At 37.2% G+C, this 18,894-nt stretch overlaps 2 protein-coding genes across 2 annotated transcripts; both read right to left on the reverse strand.

Moving 5' to 3' along the window:
* Positions 1-5,116: 5,116 nt before the first annotated feature.
* Positions 5,117-10,651, reverse strand: LOC140921505 (transmembrane prolyl 4-hydroxylase-like). Its single transcript, XM_073371507.1, has 10 exons — positions 10,378-10,651; positions 8,997-9,078; positions 8,495-8,673; positions 8,238-8,296; positions 8,100-8,134; positions 7,541-7,718; positions 7,350-7,407; positions 6,975-7,084; positions 6,792-6,882; positions 5,117-6,132 (listed from the first exon to the last, which is right to left on the reverse strand). The coding sequence occupies exons 1-10, from the start codon at positions 10,567-10,569 to the stop codon at positions 5,341-5,343; spliced, it is 1,776 nt and encodes a 591-aa protein (XP_073227608.1). The 5' UTR covers positions 10,570-10,651; the 3' UTR covers positions 5,117-5,340.
* An 800-nt stretch (positions 10,652-11,451) lies between these two features.
* Positions 11,452-18,894, reverse strand: LOC140921514 (uncharacterized). Its single transcript, XM_073371515.1, has 11 exons — positions 18,203-18,894; positions 17,844-17,925; positions 16,453-16,628; positions 15,971-16,029; positions 15,631-15,665; positions 14,782-14,962; positions 14,473-14,530; positions 14,069-14,181; positions 13,781-13,862; positions 12,747-13,094; positions 11,452-12,239 (listed from the first exon to the last, which is right to left on the reverse strand). Exons 1-11 carry the CDS (start codon positions 18,584-18,586, stop codon positions 11,652-11,654), a joined length of 2,106 nt encoding a protein of 701 aa, XP_073227616.1. The 5' UTR covers positions 18,587-18,894; the 3' UTR covers positions 11,452-11,651.

Genomic DNA, 18,894 nt, shown 5'->3' on the forward strand with positions numbered 1-18,894 from the left:
CAAAAGCAGGATTCATTGTAAACAGCTGACATTTCAAATTTCTTTAAAGAGTGCTTGATTAATCAGTTCAAAATGTTGTTCAAAAGAGATGACCACGTGCATAGATTGCTTAAAGACCTCCTAATGAATGGGTCTAAATTCATTGAAAATTATCTTTAGACTCAAAAATCCCCATTCGGTTGGTAGCATTTTCCCAGTGTAACAAAGATTAAATGATTTGGAAAGGCACTCTGGGAACGAGGTTTAAGTCGCTCAAAGACTGTTTTATATTTTATTCGTGGCCATACTTAAACGAAATTTCATCCTCATCAGTTGACTTAACATGCATTTTCTACCATGGGTTTAGTTGATTAGCTAAGAAGAAATAAAATGTAAACTTTCAAAGTCACATGTACAGTGGCCGAAAAATAAAGCTAGCCAAGAGGCAATTTAAAGTGTGTAGCTGATTAGCTACGAAGAAATAACTGATTATATTAATAAAAAGCTGGTGACTTTTGTTAGTATCCATTTTCTCTGATAATTTCATCTGCAGTTTTTGACTATAAACGTTTTACTGTAAAACAAAGACTTGTTCCTTCAAATTTCTTCTTTGCGAGCTTTATTTTTGAGGTCACTGTGACTATAAAAGTTAATAATTGTCGTTACCAGTTGTAAGTGCTGCTGTAGCTTATGAGTCCATAACACGTGTTGTGCATTTCAAATAACTTCATGTAAAAGTAGACATACAAAAAACTGAAATTCGGAAGTTTGAAAACAAATTAATCAAGGAATGTGAAAGTAACTTTTGAGAAGTCGAATTTAAATGGTCGCATCACAGGATTTGATCTGCAGACTCAGACGTTGAACAATATTATTACAGATCTATATATACACTGTATATGATTATATGATTTTAGGTAGTGAAAGGATTAAATTAGTACGAGAGGCGAAACGGATCGATCAGTGCACAACAGGCTATGTTAACTGATGGGAAAAATTCCTCAATGCACGTTGTCTTATATCAAATTCTGTTGCTTTTCAATAAACAGGACTGGTGTACCCGCGAAGGAAGAAAAAGAACAAAAAGCGCCGGCTTTATTAAATGTACTCTTCTGTCGCACGATGTTCAGATAAACGGCGAAGGTGGTTTGACAAGTCAATAGAATTTGAAACAATTTATTATACATTGCCAATGTCGGTATCTTTTTCATAAACATGCGCCTATTAAACCTCTTTAACAAAACTTTACCACGTATATTGCTAACCGTTGCATGGTAGTTTCTTCTCGGAGTTGACCTGCTGAGTTCTTAGCACTCGTCATAGAAACCGCTGGTCAAGATAGTAAGGAAAAAAGGTATAAATTATACGAGCTGTTCGGCGGCGTGGACGTTTTGTAATTGCAAAGGTTTCACTTTCGGCTTTTTGATCTTAGAAAGTAAGAGCTTTCAGTTGCTTCTGTGTTACGGTTGTAAGCTTGTAAACCGTATTCTTGCAATGATTCTTCCTGAAGGTTGTTTTCAAGCTGTAACTAATGCAAATGTTATCTCTTTTTACTCAAAAAAAAAAAAAAAAACAAAAAGAGAAAAAAAAGCGTACATAGGCAGAGGAAATGAGCGGATGACGGTGACGCGCCTTAAACCGACGTCAGTCATTTCAATTGGAGGGTGTTAAAAGATGCCGAAGATTTCGAAATCCTGGCAAGTTCAAAATTCTGATTCGTTGCTTTTCAGTCTAGCTGTTCATGTTTCTCAGTTCTTTCTACTGAAAACAGTGCGTTATGAGTTCGTGTAATACTGATCAACAAGAAAAGTCAAGTTCTAAGACAATCGACAGTAAAAAACCAACGAGCATAAAACATTGCCAGGATCTTCCGGAGGAAAAGAATGGTCAAGTTAAAGGAACCAGAATCACAGACGAGTTGTTAGAATATTTTCGCCAGCAAAACGAGGAAATGAAGCGATGCAGACGAAAGTATGACATGGCTGTCTATAAAGTTTATGGAACTGTTCCTTGAACGGATAATCCCACAAAAACTTGAACAATCTTGATTACTGCTAACGACTTTTCAGCTCTCTCTGTGGAACTACACTTAATGAGCACAATGTGAAATAATTGACAAAGTGAACAGATATGTAGTCACTGAAACTGTTTACGAACTGGTGAAAAAATGTGTGTTATTTTAACACTGCTGACAAAGGCTGAGATGGCTGAAAGGTTAAATCATGTCTTTTAATTTTAACTAACTGGATCGCTTTCTACAGTGGCCGAGGATAATCCACTCAGTTTTGAGGTGTACAATTATTGAAATTTATACTCAGTCACATAAATAATATCATAAATGGTAATTACATCCATAGAGTAGAAATAGGACCAGCAGTCATTTGTACCAAAGAAACTATCTAAGATATGCTGTACTTTTCTTTCATCAAAATTTATAATTTCATTTCATAAAGCAAAAAAATGGATTTTGCACTAGCTTTGAAGCTGACAAGAATGTTTCGCTTGGCTCGAATTTCTGTTATTTCCTTTTCCAGGCTCTTACATTTAAAATAAACAAACAGTGATCCCTAAAATAGACTGAGTATCTAGCCGTCCATAGGGGTTAGGGGTGAGAGGGCAATGGGGGAAGGGGTGAACTCAGGTTATCCTTAAAAGGGACCGGTACTTCTGTTTGTGACGTCATCAGGACATGACCGATATCACTTGGCCACAGGCCTTCCATAGGGGTTAGGTGTGAGGAGATTTTGGAGGGCAATAAGGGGAATGGTGAACTCAGGCTATTCCTGTAAGGGACGGGTACTTCTGTTTGTGACGTCAAAAGGACACACTCCATGTTACTTGGCCACAGGCCTTCCATAGGGTTTAGGTGTGAGGAGATTTTAGAGGGCAATGCGGGGAGGGGCGAGCTCAGGCATCTATCTATCTATCTATCACTCTCGGATTTTTAATCTTAGACAGTAAGAGCTTTCATTTGTTTCTGTGTTACTGTTGTTAGCCTGCAAACCGTAGTCTTGCCATGATTTTTCCTCAAGGTTATTTTCAAGCGGTAACTAATGCAAATGTTATCTTTTTCTAGTTAAAAAAAAGAGCGTACATAGACAGAGAAAATGAGCGGAAGTGACGCGCTTTAAACCGACGTCAGTCATCTCAATTGGGAGGGTGTTAAAAAAGCCGAAGATTTCGAAATCCTGGAAAGGTCAAAATTCTGATTCGCTGCTTTTCAGTCTAGCTATTCATTTTTCTCAGTTCTTTCTACTGAAAACAGTGCGTTATGAGTTCGTGTAATACTGATCAACAAGAAAAGTCAAATTCTAAGACATTCGACAGTAAAAAACCAACGAGCATAAAACATTGCCAGGATCTTCCGGAGGAAAAGAATGGCCAGGCTAAGGGAACTAGAATCACAGATGAACTGTTGGAATATTTTCGCCAGCAAAACGAGGAAATGAAACGATGCAGACGAAAGTATGACATGGCTGTCTACAAAGTTTATGGAACTGTTTCTCGTGCTGATGATCCTACAAAAACTTGAACAATCTTCAGTGATTACTATCAACGACTTATCAGCTCTATCTGTGAAACTACACGTAATGAGCACCACGTGAAATAATTGACAAAGTGAGCAGACATGTGGTCACTGAAAAATTCACGAACTGGCAAAAAGATGTGTGCTATTTTAACACCGCAGACAAAGGCTCAGATGGCTGAAACGTTAAACCAAGTCTTAACTGGATCGCTTTCTACTTAGCCGAGGATAATCCATTTTCTTAGTAAGGGGTTGTACAATTATTTAAATTTATACTTCACCACATGAATAATATCATAAATAGTAATTACATTCAGAGAGTAGAAATAGGACCATCATTGTACCATAGACACTATCTATAACATGCTGTACTTTTGTTTCATCATAATTTATAATCTAATTTCATAAAGCGAAAAAATGGATTTGCAATACCTTTCAAGCTGATAAGAATGTTTTGCCTGGCTCATATTTTTCTTTTTTTCTTTTTCTAGGTCCTTACATTTAAAATAAAACAAACGGTGGTCCCTAAAATAGCCTGACTATCAGGCCTTCTATAGGGATTAGGGGGAAGAGATTTTAGATGGCAATGCGGGGGGGGGGGGGTGGGGGGGGGGGAAGGGGTGGTGCTCAGGCTATGCCTAAAAGGGACCGGTACTTTGCTTGGTAAGGTTCGGCCAGGTAACCCATTATACCTACTAATACACAACAGACTGGTACCTATATCTACCAGTGCATGTCTAAGATCAGGGGGTTCTAGCAGGCCTATGGCCACAAGGACTGAACGTTTCTCAAATGCGTTAAATATCAATCTTGCCAATAAATGTGGCGTATTAGTATATATATAACAGCTTGTAAGGTATCCTACAATTCAGTCTTCTGACTGCAAAAGGGACAATAAACCAGTGATTTGATTTGATTTGATTTGATTTGTGACTTCATCAGGACTCACCCGATGTCACTTGGTCACAGGCCTTCCACAGGGGTTAGGGGTGAGGAGAGTTTAGAGGGCAATGCGGGGAGGGGCGAACTCAGACTATCCCTAAAAGGAACCGGTTGCCTCTCCTTGTAACGTCATCAGGACACACCCAGTGTCACGTGACCAAATGCAGGAAATCATGTTTTCTTTAAAAAAATGTACATTTTGGCTTAAAATATTTAGTACTATCGTGATATTTATTTCATTTAGAAAGGAGAATGGAATATTGTGTTCCGCAAGCAACAGTCCGACATAATTTGCCCGTTTTTCTGAAATTTCGCAAATAGTATGCGAAAGTTTCAAGAAACAGATTTTCAATTGATTTGAAGAACAAAATGACTACTCGATTTACTTTCGCCGAAAGTAACACGCAACAAGTAACTCGATGTCGACCCTGAACTGTTTTAAATGAAATGGAAAAGGAAAAACTTTAAACTTGACCATTTGGTGAAGAAACTAAAAAGCTCTTGTTTTCAGACATTCCTTTAACAGCTCGAGTCTTCTTGGTCGATACACACATGTAAAAGACTTTTCGCTATAAGTATGAAATCCTCTTGATTCATAATTATACCTTTCCGTAACTTTGCACTGGAATCATGCAGTGCCGTAAACGACAAGGAAGCGATACCACTGGTGGCACGAAAAAATGTCCCGCGACCGGCTCGGCCAGTAATCCAAAAACACGTGAAAAACGAAAACAGGAAGCCAATTTTCACTTGCTCAGTAACCGCGTTACCTAGCAACGACATACGATAATGGTCCCAGAAGTGATGAGGTATAAACTTTTTTGTAATTAGTCATAGCAACACGTTTTCTATATTCAATTTTAAAAACGTCGATCGTTCAATATTTGTTCGAGCTAAAGTCGCCCCATTGGATTCACAATAAGTGGGACACAAACGAGTTTAAGTTTCGTGTGTAAGTTCCTCGCGATAATTTCAAGTTCAACTTGATCAAGTTCTTCCAATAAAAGCATTATAGACTGCACTATGCGACTACCTTCAAATCCTTGAGTGGGTAACTGGCCTACTGGAGGCCCTTTAGGAGTCATTTGCTCTTCCGTTAATGGAAGAGGGGAAGATGTTTCTGTTCTTGACAATTTTGGCCCCTCAGGGGTGGCCTTGGAAGAATCCTTTAAAGATTCCTCAGTTAATTGCTGCTTATTTTGAGTATAATATGTGACACTGTCCTCCTTAGCTTCAGTATTTTCTTCCCAAGAGCTTTCCTCTTTGACGTTAGTATGACCAACTAAATCAATTTTCACTCCGTCATTAACCTCCACATTTTTATGTTTAGTATATCTATTTTCAGCCACTGTTTCTTCTACAACTTCTGTCTGCAACATATTCATGATTTCTTCTTTACGATTATTTTCTGCCAGCCAGTTGTGGCCCATTTTCCACGCACGTAATTCCTTCCTTCCATCGCCGTTAATGTTGACCCAAATCTTCGCGACCCATTTTTCACTTTTCTTGACTTCACAGCTTCCCTGATATGACAGCGGGTCTAAATCACCGAACCATCCCTGTGAAACCCGTAGCTTATGATTGTACCACATTACTGCCTTGCCTCTCTGAGGTTTGATAACTAAGTTAGACTCAGCGCAGTTAGTTACCATGTTACATCTATGCGGTGATTGCTTTGACCACGCCTATGAACAGAGAAAAAGACAAAATATTACGTTCTTTTTTTTACCAGATATCTCATCTTTTAACTCTTTCAGTTTATATACAGCGTTTTCAGTCACATGACCAGCAGCTATGCAAATTTACTGGGAACAATAGCACTGGTTTGGGACACCAACATGGCCGCAATTTCATTGTTTTGGAACACCATTATGGCGGATGTGACGTCATGCGAAAACGCTCTGCGTTGCGTGGAATTGCATCCTAGTACTGTTTTGATTGACCCAGCTTCCGGTGTAAATTTGTAGTAGCCAATGAAAGACGTTTTGGCATCCCCACAACAGTTTTACATACAACTCGGCACGATCCCGACCTAGTCTTACTCTACATCTCAAAATAGCCAAAAAAGAAGAACTAATAGGACAATTGCACGATGACATCATTTTACTACAACTACCAGAATCCTTCAGTTTGTTGATTACTTGGGCAAATTAGGGCTAATGTTTTTTAAACCTCAGCGGGATTGACCAAATTGAAATCAGAAAGCAAAGACGAAAAGAATTCTGAATTTTTTTTAAAATTAAGCTGCAATCCTAACATCAGTACATTCGACCTAAGTTAAAATAATGCTACAGGCAGTATTGTCATAGTTTCTGGACGTAATGATTTTTTTACTTGGTCATACCTTCCAACTGAAAGTTCTGTTATCAGCAATAGGAAATGCACATTCTCCTCCTTCTGCGACATCATTTAGAAAAACCATGATCGTCAGATATCTGACAGTTAAAAAGTAACACTATCATGAAAATACCCTGCTAGAAATTGTAAAGCTGTTTTTTTTTGGATAGAAGGCGTGTAATTTACTTACCGGCAGAGCCTGCAATCTTTAGAGCCATACAAGCAACAAGGTATGTCATGCGCGATTTCTTCGCTGTCATGGTGACAGTGATAATGACCTCCTTCTTTGTAACGTACCACCTTGGGCATAAGACAAAAGAGATTAACCTCTTTCATTCGGGAAACAGGAAAGGTCGAGGGAAATAATCCCAACTTGAAATCGCGTCTATGGGGAAAAACAAGAGAAATGGAGCATTTTTTCAAGAAAACTTTTTAGGCTTAACTGGATGTAATATAAGTATATGCACGTCTACAAAAATCTCCGTCTTTGAGCTGTATATGAGAAATTTCTGCCAATGTAAAACTCAAATTGCTAGACTACCGTGAAGATATCCCCTTAACTTACCTGCAGTGGCTCGCTTTGCTGTAGGATTGGCTTTGGTAGCTTGGTAAGCTGCTCAATTCTGAAAAATTAAAGAAAGCGTTTCTTAAAACAGTAAAATCTCCATTTTAGCTGTCTATTTGTTTGAATTTGTTCTTTTGTGAATAAACAGACAAATATGAACTGGTGCAAACATTGAAATAACTTTAATCTACCTCTCGTGATAGTCTTCGAGCAGACCTTCGTACTGCAGAAGTTCGTCATCATCGTGCCATAACCAAACTTGTTCACTGTTTTGACTGCGCATGCGCGGCTTCTTTGCTACTTCCTTGTCAATATGAGCGTGGATATTTTCCAATGAAGTGTGGTCTAAATTCTTTAACGGAATTCTTCCTATAGGTTTGATATAAAATCTATTTAGCGCTGCATAAATCAGATGGCGTGAAAAAAGATCATAGCAAAGAGAAATTGGCCACCTCGAAAAAGTTAATATTCAGAAACTTTGTAGCTCTTTTCAAGTCAATTCATTTGGGAACAGTTCCACTAACTAGAGTAACGTAAAACAGTGAGAAAATAATAATAATAATAATAATAATAATAAGAAGAAGAAGAAGAAGAAGAAGAAGAAGAAGAAGAAGAAGAAGAAGAAGAAGAACAAGAACAAGAAGAAGAAGAAGAAGAAGAAGAAGAAGAAGAACAAGAAGAACAAGAAGAAGAAGAAGAAGAAGAAGAAGGAGGAGGACGGAGGAAGACGAGAATCCTCTAACTACATACCATCTTTATCTTGATCAAGGTTTAGGGCTTTAAACCTAAAATGAAACATTGCAATAAATCAAAAAATAGGAGGAAAATAACAAAACATAAAGACAACGCGCGTTTAGTTTCTAAATCCAGGAACTCAAATTAACTTACATTTCTAGCACGTCTTCTTCTGTCATGTAAACGTTTCGTTTACCAGGTTGATAAAGAGCCTGTTCAGTCAAGTGGAATACAATAGCAGGAAAAGTTATAGTTCTTTCTTAACATCGGAAAGGTTCGAAAAAACTTGAGTATTTGTGTCATACTATTTGTTAAACACGAGTGAAACTTGAATTAATACCATAACCACCCAGCGTCTAGCAAAAAAACACAACAACCAAAGTAAAGTTATATCGTGGATGGAATCTTACCTCATCCTTGTCAACAAATCCATCTTCATTTCTGTCCCATGCCTTTAATATGCCATCAGTGGAATCTTTATCATCGATATTGTCAGTATCTGGGGTAAGCGGACTATCTTTCAGACCTTTTTCTTGAGCCAAATCTATAATCATTTCACATTCCTCATCCGTGAAGAAGTTTGGAATTTCTGTCGAACGTGAAATAAAGAAAACCGTGCGTGTATGATATTAATATATGAATCAATAATAAAGCGGAAGTTCTCCAAACGGACACTCTCGTAAGCGGACAGCTCTACTCACAGCCACTTTCACAAAACCCCTTTTACTCAACTCCCCTACAAACTCTTTATTTTTTTTCATTCCCGTAAGAGACCAGCTCCAGTTACGAACACCTTTTTCGCGTTCCAAGGCTGTCTGCTCAAGAGTGCTTCCACTGTATATATATGTTAAGGTTCAGCGCTATTGGTCAATTGTATTTTTGTTTGAGGACTGAGCTACAGTACTCACTTACCAAACACTGGTGGCTGTAAACTAACAGTCTTCACTGTGTGAATGCTATCTTTTGTCAATTTCATTTCTTGAGTGTAACCCACCTAGAATAATAATAAATATTTTTTTAGTATAAAGACATTCCCATAAAATGGGCGAAATTCCGAACGATTTTACAAAATATTGCCTTGTTGTCCGCTGAGGAAGCAACATACAACCAATTGTGGATAAGGTGGAAGGGGAAAAGGGATAGAGATTATTTTGTTTTTCGAAATATACTCTATTTGACGACAGTGTCTCAATAATTTATAGTCTTAAAAATTTACTATCTAAAAACTTGAACAGACGCCTAGCCCATTCTTTCTTTCCTTCAGTTTTGCAGAGGCAAAGAGCGATCTACGGACATTTTTGGCCTAAAGACAGATATAGCTGTGTTCTCTCTACATTGAGTATTTTTGTATTCCCCTCCGCTGGTGAAAATTCTTTTACACACTTTAGTTTAACTTTCTTGTTTATTTGGAATGGTTACTTACTGACTTCTCAATATGTCATGACAGTAGAGTTATTGACCCGGAACAGCTGTTCATATCACTACGCTATGCAATGAATCTAATTTATTTAAGTTGCTCAGGCGTGGGGAAAATGCTCATGGCTCCGTGCATAAACAGTAAATATGACAACTTTGCATGTAACTGATTTAATTAGTTCAAAATTTAGTCTTCGTTTTGTCCCAAAACACAGTTCTTAAGTTCCTAGCACACGTTCCTTTAGGACGAGGTGCAGCTGTAATTGAAATAGACTATCTAAATAAAATCCGTTCTATTTAGTTTTAAGAAAGAAACTCGTTTTGTTAACTGTTTAAAAATAACAACAATAATAAATAAATCCAACTGGAACTCTACATTGTGTCCCGCTTGAATCGTTTAAGTTCACTTTTGTCCAAAGAATTAAAGGTAAGAGTAGTTGTTCTTAGCTATGGTCCCATGGATTTTGAACGGCTATATCTAGGGCATCGATGATTTTTTCTTGTACCACGACAAGCCTACAACTATCATAACTTTTAGCGAAGATCACAAAAAAAGCACTTAGGCTGCTGATTGAAATAATAACAGCTGATGTGAAGCTACTTTCTTAATAAGCTTTAGCATTCCAGTAATAGCTGCTAAAATGCGCGGGCAACGCCAAGTTTTTAGTACTGAAAGCTGACCCTTTGCATTTCCTGAAGGTGTTACCCAAGGAAATGCTCCGATTTTATCCTTTGCCAGTGCAAACTAAGAAGCAAGCAGAAAGCAAGAGAGTCAAGACACAAGTGTTACATATTTTTCCAAGCTAAGCATCTGGATTGGTATACAGGTATATAATTCTCGCTGTCTATAAAATACGAAAAAGAAAAAATTCATTACCTTTACTGCATCTAGTCGAGGTAATCTCAGGAAAAATTCACTCTTAGTTCGCTCAGTCGAGCAGTCTCCGTTTCTGTCGTGACACTGATTGATTTGACCATCACCAAATTGCTTTGATTCAACCACATGATCTCCATGAAACGTAATTAGGGCGTAGATCACTATCAGAACATGATGAACCCACGTTCCCATAATATGCGGGAAAACACCTAATGATTCTGTTAAAATTTTCCGGTTTTGAAGAAATCACTGTGCAGTTGAATCATTCTTGAACATCTGCCATGGCTTAAAGTTAATTTATTCCGCTCATAATTTATTCATCCACTTTCAACAGGTGGGCAGCAAGTACCTGGCATTCAGTTGCTCAAACTCTTGTCCAGTGTTTCTCCGTTTCTAATTGGCACAAGCCATGAGCCTCGGTGACTGAGCTTTACAGCTTGATATTTGAAGCTCGGCTCTCTAATCACGGCCATATTTGTGAGCAAGCGAAACATTTAGTCTACATTTTTACCTATTTGCTTAAAAAAAATGTAATTATTATATAGATTGAAATTTGCAATGGCCCAGATAAATTTGAGAAATATCTCGTCGTCATTTCGCTTTTGTTTTCGTTTGTTTTCATTTTCTTAAATGCAACCAACTCATTTAAAAGGCTAGCACTTTAAAAGGTTATTTTGATGTAATATAAGGTAGGTCCAGCCCATATGCATGCATGCTAGGAAATTAAAATAAAGGAGTCAGAAAGCTACCATTGCAATCTCTACACTTTTCACAAAGTGGAACCATTTTCAGTCTACTGTACCGTGAAGAGTACTTTCGCTTTGTTATTGCACTGTTTTATGCGAATTGGCTAAACATCCTCGTGTTTTCTTGTCAACCATCAGAGGTATCAAAAACCGAAAATCGTGACGGCTCCCTTGAAAGCGCAACATCACAGTTCAGACTTCAGTAACATTACATGTACATATATGAAATTAAATATACTAAAATATAACAACATTTTCAGAAAAAAAAAATTTAATTTGTCATGAAAAGAGGTTTTATTTCATGCGTCCAAAAGTAATTGCAATTACTGAAATAATAAAATAATTACACCAAAATATGCAATATATATTACAGAAAATATATTTACAGTTTTGCCACAGTTTTTAATTTGTTGTAATCTTAATTATATGAGATGCGTAACTTTTTAATAACTACTTTTAGAAGTTGAAATTTCAAGATAAATATGACTAGAAACTGTACAAGTTTAGCTGCATTTTCTAAACGTTTTATCAATCTGCCTTACTACCATCCACTAAGGAAATTTTTCCTCCTTGGTTCAGCACCAGAGGAACACACAACATCTCAAGTTTCTCGTGCACTTTTTTAGATACACTTCGCAGTTCATCCTCCTTAAGGGTTTCCAAAAGGGACGTCACAGCGTTAAGAACATGTCGTTCCTTTGGATGAGAATCATGAAACGTCCATTCTTCATTGTTTTCCATATCACTTTGCATTTCTTCTTCGATGACGTCGGTATTAATTCTGTCTCTACTTTTTTGCATTCTTTGTAGTATGTTCTGATTTCCGTGCCTTCTAGCAACCGATAAAAGATTGCTTCCCTTTCTCCAAGCTCGTAATTCCATGTCTCCCTCGCCATCTACGTTAATCCAATTTGTAGCTATCCACTTTTCTCCACTACTGACGTCACAATGCCCATAATGCATCCTGTTATCTAAGCCTCCAATCCAGTTGCCTTCGTCATTGATCACGTGGTTATACCACATAATAGCCTTGCCTCTTTGAGGTTTGATAACTAGATTTCCCTTTGAGCAATATTCATACGAGTTGCATTTTCCTAGCGCATCATTCATCCATTTCTGTAACGAAAATGAAACAAAAAGATAAGTCGAGACCATAAGTTCGTCAATTTTCTTGGTTTTCAACCACGTAACGAGGAGGCCATGTTGATTGACAGAGCAATAACTTTTTTTTTCGGAGAGGTTGCATGAAAAAAGAGTTCTTTTGTTCTTGTAGACCAATATGGCCGCCGTTCCGTCAGTTGCGTGACGTCAGCCGTTACGTCAGCTACAAACCAGCACAGGAATTATATGGGAAAGTGATGTTGATAACTAAATACGTTCGTCCATTCGTTTTTAAGGGAAAATGTTATCTTCATTTAATTAGGTGACATCCGAAACAAGTTTAAGGAACAAAAAAACAGGGTTCCGAAATAAGGGACGTCTAGTGCGTGTCTTTCTATTTCTATTGCACTGAAAATTAGCGACACCTTGGCTTGATGATTGACCTCACTGAAGGGGCTAAAAAGTGGAATTAAGAAACAGACCAAAATTGACGAAAAATTGAGATTTTGATCTCGAGCATACCTCATAGGCCTCATAACGCATGAAGAAAAATCCATGAATTTTCTTCTCTCCTGGAATCCACCATTTTCCTTCTATCTGAGCATTACCCTTTAATCTTCCGGCATATTTAATCAGCATATCATTATTCTCCTGATTAAGGTACTTTTTACGAAATCGGACAATGTCCCCAGTCACTAAACTGTCAATTAACTCGAATGCACCGCTTGCATCATGACCTTTACCGACAAGAATTTTGTTAGCTCCGTCGACTTTAAACTTGATGTCAACCTTGAAAGAGTTGCGACTTCCAGTGGTCTTGGCGTAAGTAAAGAAACCCGTCCAGTTTCCTGAATTATTCATAACGTCTTCCTAAAAAATAAGAAAAGGTTCTTATTGATGTAGAATAGAGATCGTCCTACTGAATAAAGTAGAACCAAACTCAAAAGTTATTACTTTAGTCTGGCACAACAGGGTGGGCAAAACTGAGAACCTATGGAAACTAGGAGTAAATACGTGTAGCCGGGACAAAGCAAGAGAAATCGTTTAGGTGCAAGTCAATATTGCATTTAGATTACTTCTCGGATCGGTCATGAAAGTGGGTCAAAAATCGCATAATAATAATAATAATAATAATAATAATAATAATAATAATAATAACAATAATAATAATAATACTAATAACAATAATACATTATATAGCGCCATCATCACTATTTACAAAAATATGAAAAGTGATACAAAATATAAAAACATAAAAAGTATATCATACAAAAGTATAACAGTATAACTAAGTATAGACAATTAACAAGTTTAAAGGTTAAGATGTAGAGAAAAAAAATAGTTCTAAGTTAAAAGCCATTTTAAAAAGGTAAGTTTTTAAACAATTCTTAAAATAGAAACGAAAAACCATGGCAATCACGAAATTACTAGCGACACATAAAGTGAACACCACTCATAAAAACCAAGTTTAGTTTCACGATGTACACGTGAAATAAAGCTTTCAACATATTTGAAATGCATATCGGTCCGTATACACAAAACTAGGAGGAAAATACCTCAAACTTGTTGTTGGCAAGTGGTACAACAACTTCCCCTCCATCGTCAACATCAGTTAAAAAATATGTTATTGTTATAAACCTTCCAAAAAAATATAAAGAGACATTAATTTTAGTCATTATAAAGAAAAAAATATTTATATATTTTTTTATATTTTTTTTATGATTGATTTTAATGAAAATAAATTAGGGTTATAGTTTGTATTAATCACTTTATTATATCATAAAATGACTGATTTATTTTCCTGTCATTTATAGAAATATTCTTTTTTAAGATTAATGAGATACCTGCATATTCTGCACTGATCCATGTCGCCATAGAGACAGCACGGGACTCCTTTAATTGTAGGCTCGCTGTCTTGCTGACAATATTGATAACTACCTTCTTCGTATTGTGACACCTAAAATTAAATTTATTTAATTTAGAATTATCTGTCAGACAGTATTGTTTTCGTTTTTGGAATCAGATGATCACAGGTAAATAAAGGAACATATTAAACGCTCGTGGGTAATTAAAAAAACTCTTTAGCCTGCCGTTTATTTCTTGGGAGGTCTTAGGTGTCTCCGAACCCCTCGAAATCACCTTGCGAGGGCTGACTCCAAACCAGAACATAAGTTAAGACTGGGATAAATATAGTGAAGAAATTTTAATTGGTATCTCTGAAGTACGCTTAGTAAAGTCATATTCTTGCCTGCATTGGTTCACTTTCTTGTAATATCTCCTTTGGTATCTTGGTAATTGCTTGTAGGCTAGAAGGAAAATGGAATTTACCATTAGAAACTAAGTGGGAGCAAGTTTAACACAAAGCAATCTCTTTATACAAACCCTAATAATGTCAAATACAGGCGTACAGTCAACTCTGTTGAAGTTGGACGCCCCGGTTGGACGGACACCAAAGAATCCATCCTAGGGACTGGGTGTCCGCCTTTAATAGGGTCAAAGAAAAGGAATTACGAATGGAAGGGAGCACTTCAAGGTGCCTGTTGTAGTGTGCACGTACCGTTCGTGAAATCCGTCAAGTAATTCCGGCTGATATCTTAGCAGTTCATCTTCATCGTGCCATAACCATGAAATCTTGCTGCTGGCTATTCGCCTTAATGAAGAATCATTCAAAAGAGCCGCTATGTATTCTTGCATCCTCTCAAGTTCTATGCTCTTGAACTCAGTCAAGTCAATTTTCCCTGATTTTAAAAAAAAATATCCAAGCAAGATTTGGTTACCCAATCATAAAAATAATGATGAATTAGTGATCATGATATTGATGGTGACGATAAAATATGATGAATCAGACTCGAGGTGAACGAATGAGAGGCGAGATGACCTAAGGGACGGACCATTAGAAAACTTATGGGAGGGGGGGGCCGCGGTGGGCGAAGTACAAAAAAAAAATATTCGCGCAAGGGAGAATTAAATGAAAAAAATTCATGCACGCCGATTAACCCTAAAAAATATTCATGCTACGGCCTAAAAAAAATTCATACAAAGAAATTTGATAACGAAAAAAAATTCCCGCGGTTCGAAAATTCCCCCCCCCCCCCCCCATAACTTTTCTAATGGTCCGTCCCTAATGGCTAGCGGTTTGGAGTTCAAATCGAGAGTCTCCGTGTTCAGCCCTTGATAGGGTAGGGTAGGGTGGGTGAGACACGTTACTCTCACGGTGCCTCGCACCACCCCCGTGTGTAAATAAGTATCGCCAATTTAACGTTGGGGGTAACCCAAGGGTGGACTAGCATCCTGTCCGGGGTGCAGATAGAAATATTCAAAATCGTTTTATGCTTTGGAAACCGGGATAAAATGTGACCAGTTATGACACAAAGACAATGTTATGAAACAGGAAAAGTTTACAAACCGTTGTCATCTTTATCCATTTCTAATGACTTCCTCCTGTCAATTTAAAATCAAAGAAAAGCCTCTCAGTGTAAAATACAATAAACCAGTGACGCGGGAAGGCAAAACCCTCGACTAGTATATTCACGTATTTTACAGAAACTGCATGTACTTAGTGAAAATATGAGTTGCTCACCAACATTACAGCTTTGATTAAAGCCATAATAATTTTCATTAGCAACTTTAGACGTCGGCTATTACAGTACAGTCTAGTAGGTATCCAATAAGCCGCATTCTGGGCATAATCGAGTGTGAATAGAGACCGAAAGAGTGAAAAGTGGGATTTTAAGTTGACGACATACATTTCAGTGGCGTTTATCTCCGTAAACTTGAGATCCATTTTTCCAGGAATCAGAACGATCTGTAATTGAAAAAATATATATGTGCAACGGAGTGTGCGCATTCACTGAAAGTGTTTCATAAGTAGGTGGAGCATGAAACAGTCTCTCTTTTCCTTGCAAAAGTACAAACTAACTCCCCTCCCATCCCATCTTCCCAATTTCGGGCCTGAAGAAATATATATAAACTTCGAGCTCATGGAAGTGTGTTCAAGGAGGAGCAGCCCGCCTCATATTGCAAACTATTTACTCAAATACCACTCTTGGTTGGTAGGGATGTTTCTGCACAAATCTCTGACGATCTATAGGTCCGGCAAAGAGACAGAAAAAGTGAAATGGGAAAACTTGTTCTTGGAAACGACTGATGATTGCAGTGGATTCAACAAGCAACAGTATACACTTACGAAGATAATTTTTGATTTAAGAGGGTGTACAGTTCCACTAACCTCTTCTGTGTCAATGTAATTATCTCCATTTAAGTCCCACAACTTGAAAGTGTTAACAGGATCCTCATATAAGATTCCTCTACTATCCGTTCTTTTAGGATTATCTCTAAGCCTTTTATTCTCAGCAAGTGCTATGATAAGTTCACATTCGTCAGCATCGAGAAAATCAGGAATCTCTGGAGAATAAGAAATAAAAGTTAATTTTTGCAGCAGGGACTGCCTCAGAGAACTCTAGGATGTTACTTGTAGTTGTCCACGCACCGTCCTCCTCGAAAATAGTTTAATTGGATAATCGAATTTTCTGTAACCTTAACCACTAAACGTGCCCAGCGTCTAATTTCTTCTTAAAAACTTACTGATTAGAACACTTCAACAACTGATAAATAGTCAGTATATTGTCCTGTTGAATGCAAGGGTTGAATCACTGACCTTATTTCTTACGTGCTAAAATTCATCTGAAAAGTCAGAGGATAAGAAGGATTTGAATTAAGCCTCGGGGGAAATTGTTTGAGGTTGAATGACTGAAACAATGGAATGCTGATTAGGTTGATAACCATTGAAGAATAGTAATGAACATTAAATTTTATCATAAAATGGTTATTCTAATTTGCAAATAAATGATAAAGTCAAAAATTCATCAAAATATCTGCAGAAGCCAAAAAGATGTTCAGCCTTAAACGAACTAATAAAGCAATGGTCCGGTCAGGGCTTATTTACAATAAAAAATAAAGATTTTTAGTCGAGAAAACACCACAACCAGTTTATTTCAAGGTACTATTGTTTTACGAGCCAAGAAAGAGTCAGCGAAATGAGTCACAAACAATTCTTACCAATTGGAGATTCCGTAAAAGTTATCACTGTCCTTTATGTGTTTGTGCAGTTAGCTTTACTTAGTGTCAGTCTCCTCGTTCGATTTTTTCCCTGTTTGACGATTATTAACTTCTGAAATTTCTTTTGGGTTGTGGCATCGTATTTAAAGGCAAGTAGACCTTCGGAACTTCAGTTTCAGAATTCATTTGTACAACTGCTCTTGAGAACGCTGCCTTTGTTTGACAGTTTCCAATTAACACATTTTAAAAAGAGAAATAGACCGGTGTACACTGGATTTTACAATTCTATGGGAAATAATACTTCAGGGACATTTTTGAACCTGTTTATTTGGCAAAAACCGTGTTTTATAAAGTCCAAAAATTCTCCTGCTTAACTTTCAACAATGCTACTCGTTTTTTTAAACATTCCATGAAGGTCACAACAATAAAGGAAGTGATCCCCGAAAATGTATTGAAAATAGAGCGAAGAATATCGTGCTTTAATGTGTTAATTACCAGAGTATTAACTTCGGTTTACTTTTGTAAAATTCAAGTACGTCACTTCTTGTTTTTCCATCTTACCGAATACCAGTGGACGCATGCTCAGTGTTTTCATCTGCCGTTTGACCCCCGGAAGAATTTCAACTTCTTGAACATGACCAACCTGTTTAAAGATAGGAAAAAAATGCGGCTTAAATACAGTTCTGAGGACACGATGACATCATTATCTTCATTACTGTAATTATAATTTTACGAAAATGTCATAACAGTGGTCATACATGCACTGCACATGTTTATATATATGTCGTCTGAAGACTCCGTGTAAAGGGGATGTCCGTGTTAAATAGGTTGCATGGATAATGTACGTAGCTTAGCTACTTGAATAACAAAATTTTTCGTCTAGAAGAAGTAATTACATAAAATTCTGATTTAGTACTTACCTCAACTCCCTCAACAACCGGAATACGTAGTCCGAGCAAATCATCGGTTGAATTATCAGCGATGTCTGTTTGTTTATCTTCGCTTCCCAATAATGATTGATTAACTTCACTTTCAGATATGTTGACCTCAGAATTCTCGATAAAAGTCGTTATTTCTTCTTGTTCCTGTAATGTTGATCCCTTAGTTTCTTCCGCATGCAAATTTTCGTTATTTTCAAGATACTTGTTTTCATCATTACTGTCGCAAAAGCCATCTTCACTTTCTTCGTTAACACACGTGCCCAGTTTTATTGAAGAATCCTTACCGTCAATTCGCAGGTCGAACAAACCAATCAAAATACACCATACAAAACATGTCCATACTAAATAGTTTTTCCTCGCCATATTTGCTCGAAATGATCCTAATATTGCCGGCAGTCGACCGTTCCCATGCCTTGATCAGAAAATTATTCATAAATTAATGATCCATAATAACACGGTTTGAATGCTTTTCATTCATCTCAGTCAACTTTTTCTTTCAAAAGCTACCATGCGATATGTTGTTAACTTCCGGGGGTCGCTGATTGGTCGATTTGAATAAAGGGAAACGGGTACCAAATGGCCTCGGTGAAATTAAACAAAATCGTCGCGTAAAGCAATTCTGGCTTCAAAATCACATCAGGTGCATCAAGTATTTCTCCTTTGCAAAATTT

This window comes from Porites lutea, chromosome 12 (assembly GCF_958299795.1).
Source record: "Porites lutea chromosome 12, jaPorLute2.1, whole genome shotgun sequence".
NCBI lineage: Eukaryota > Metazoa > Cnidaria > Anthozoa > Scleractinia > Poritidae > Porites > Porites lutea.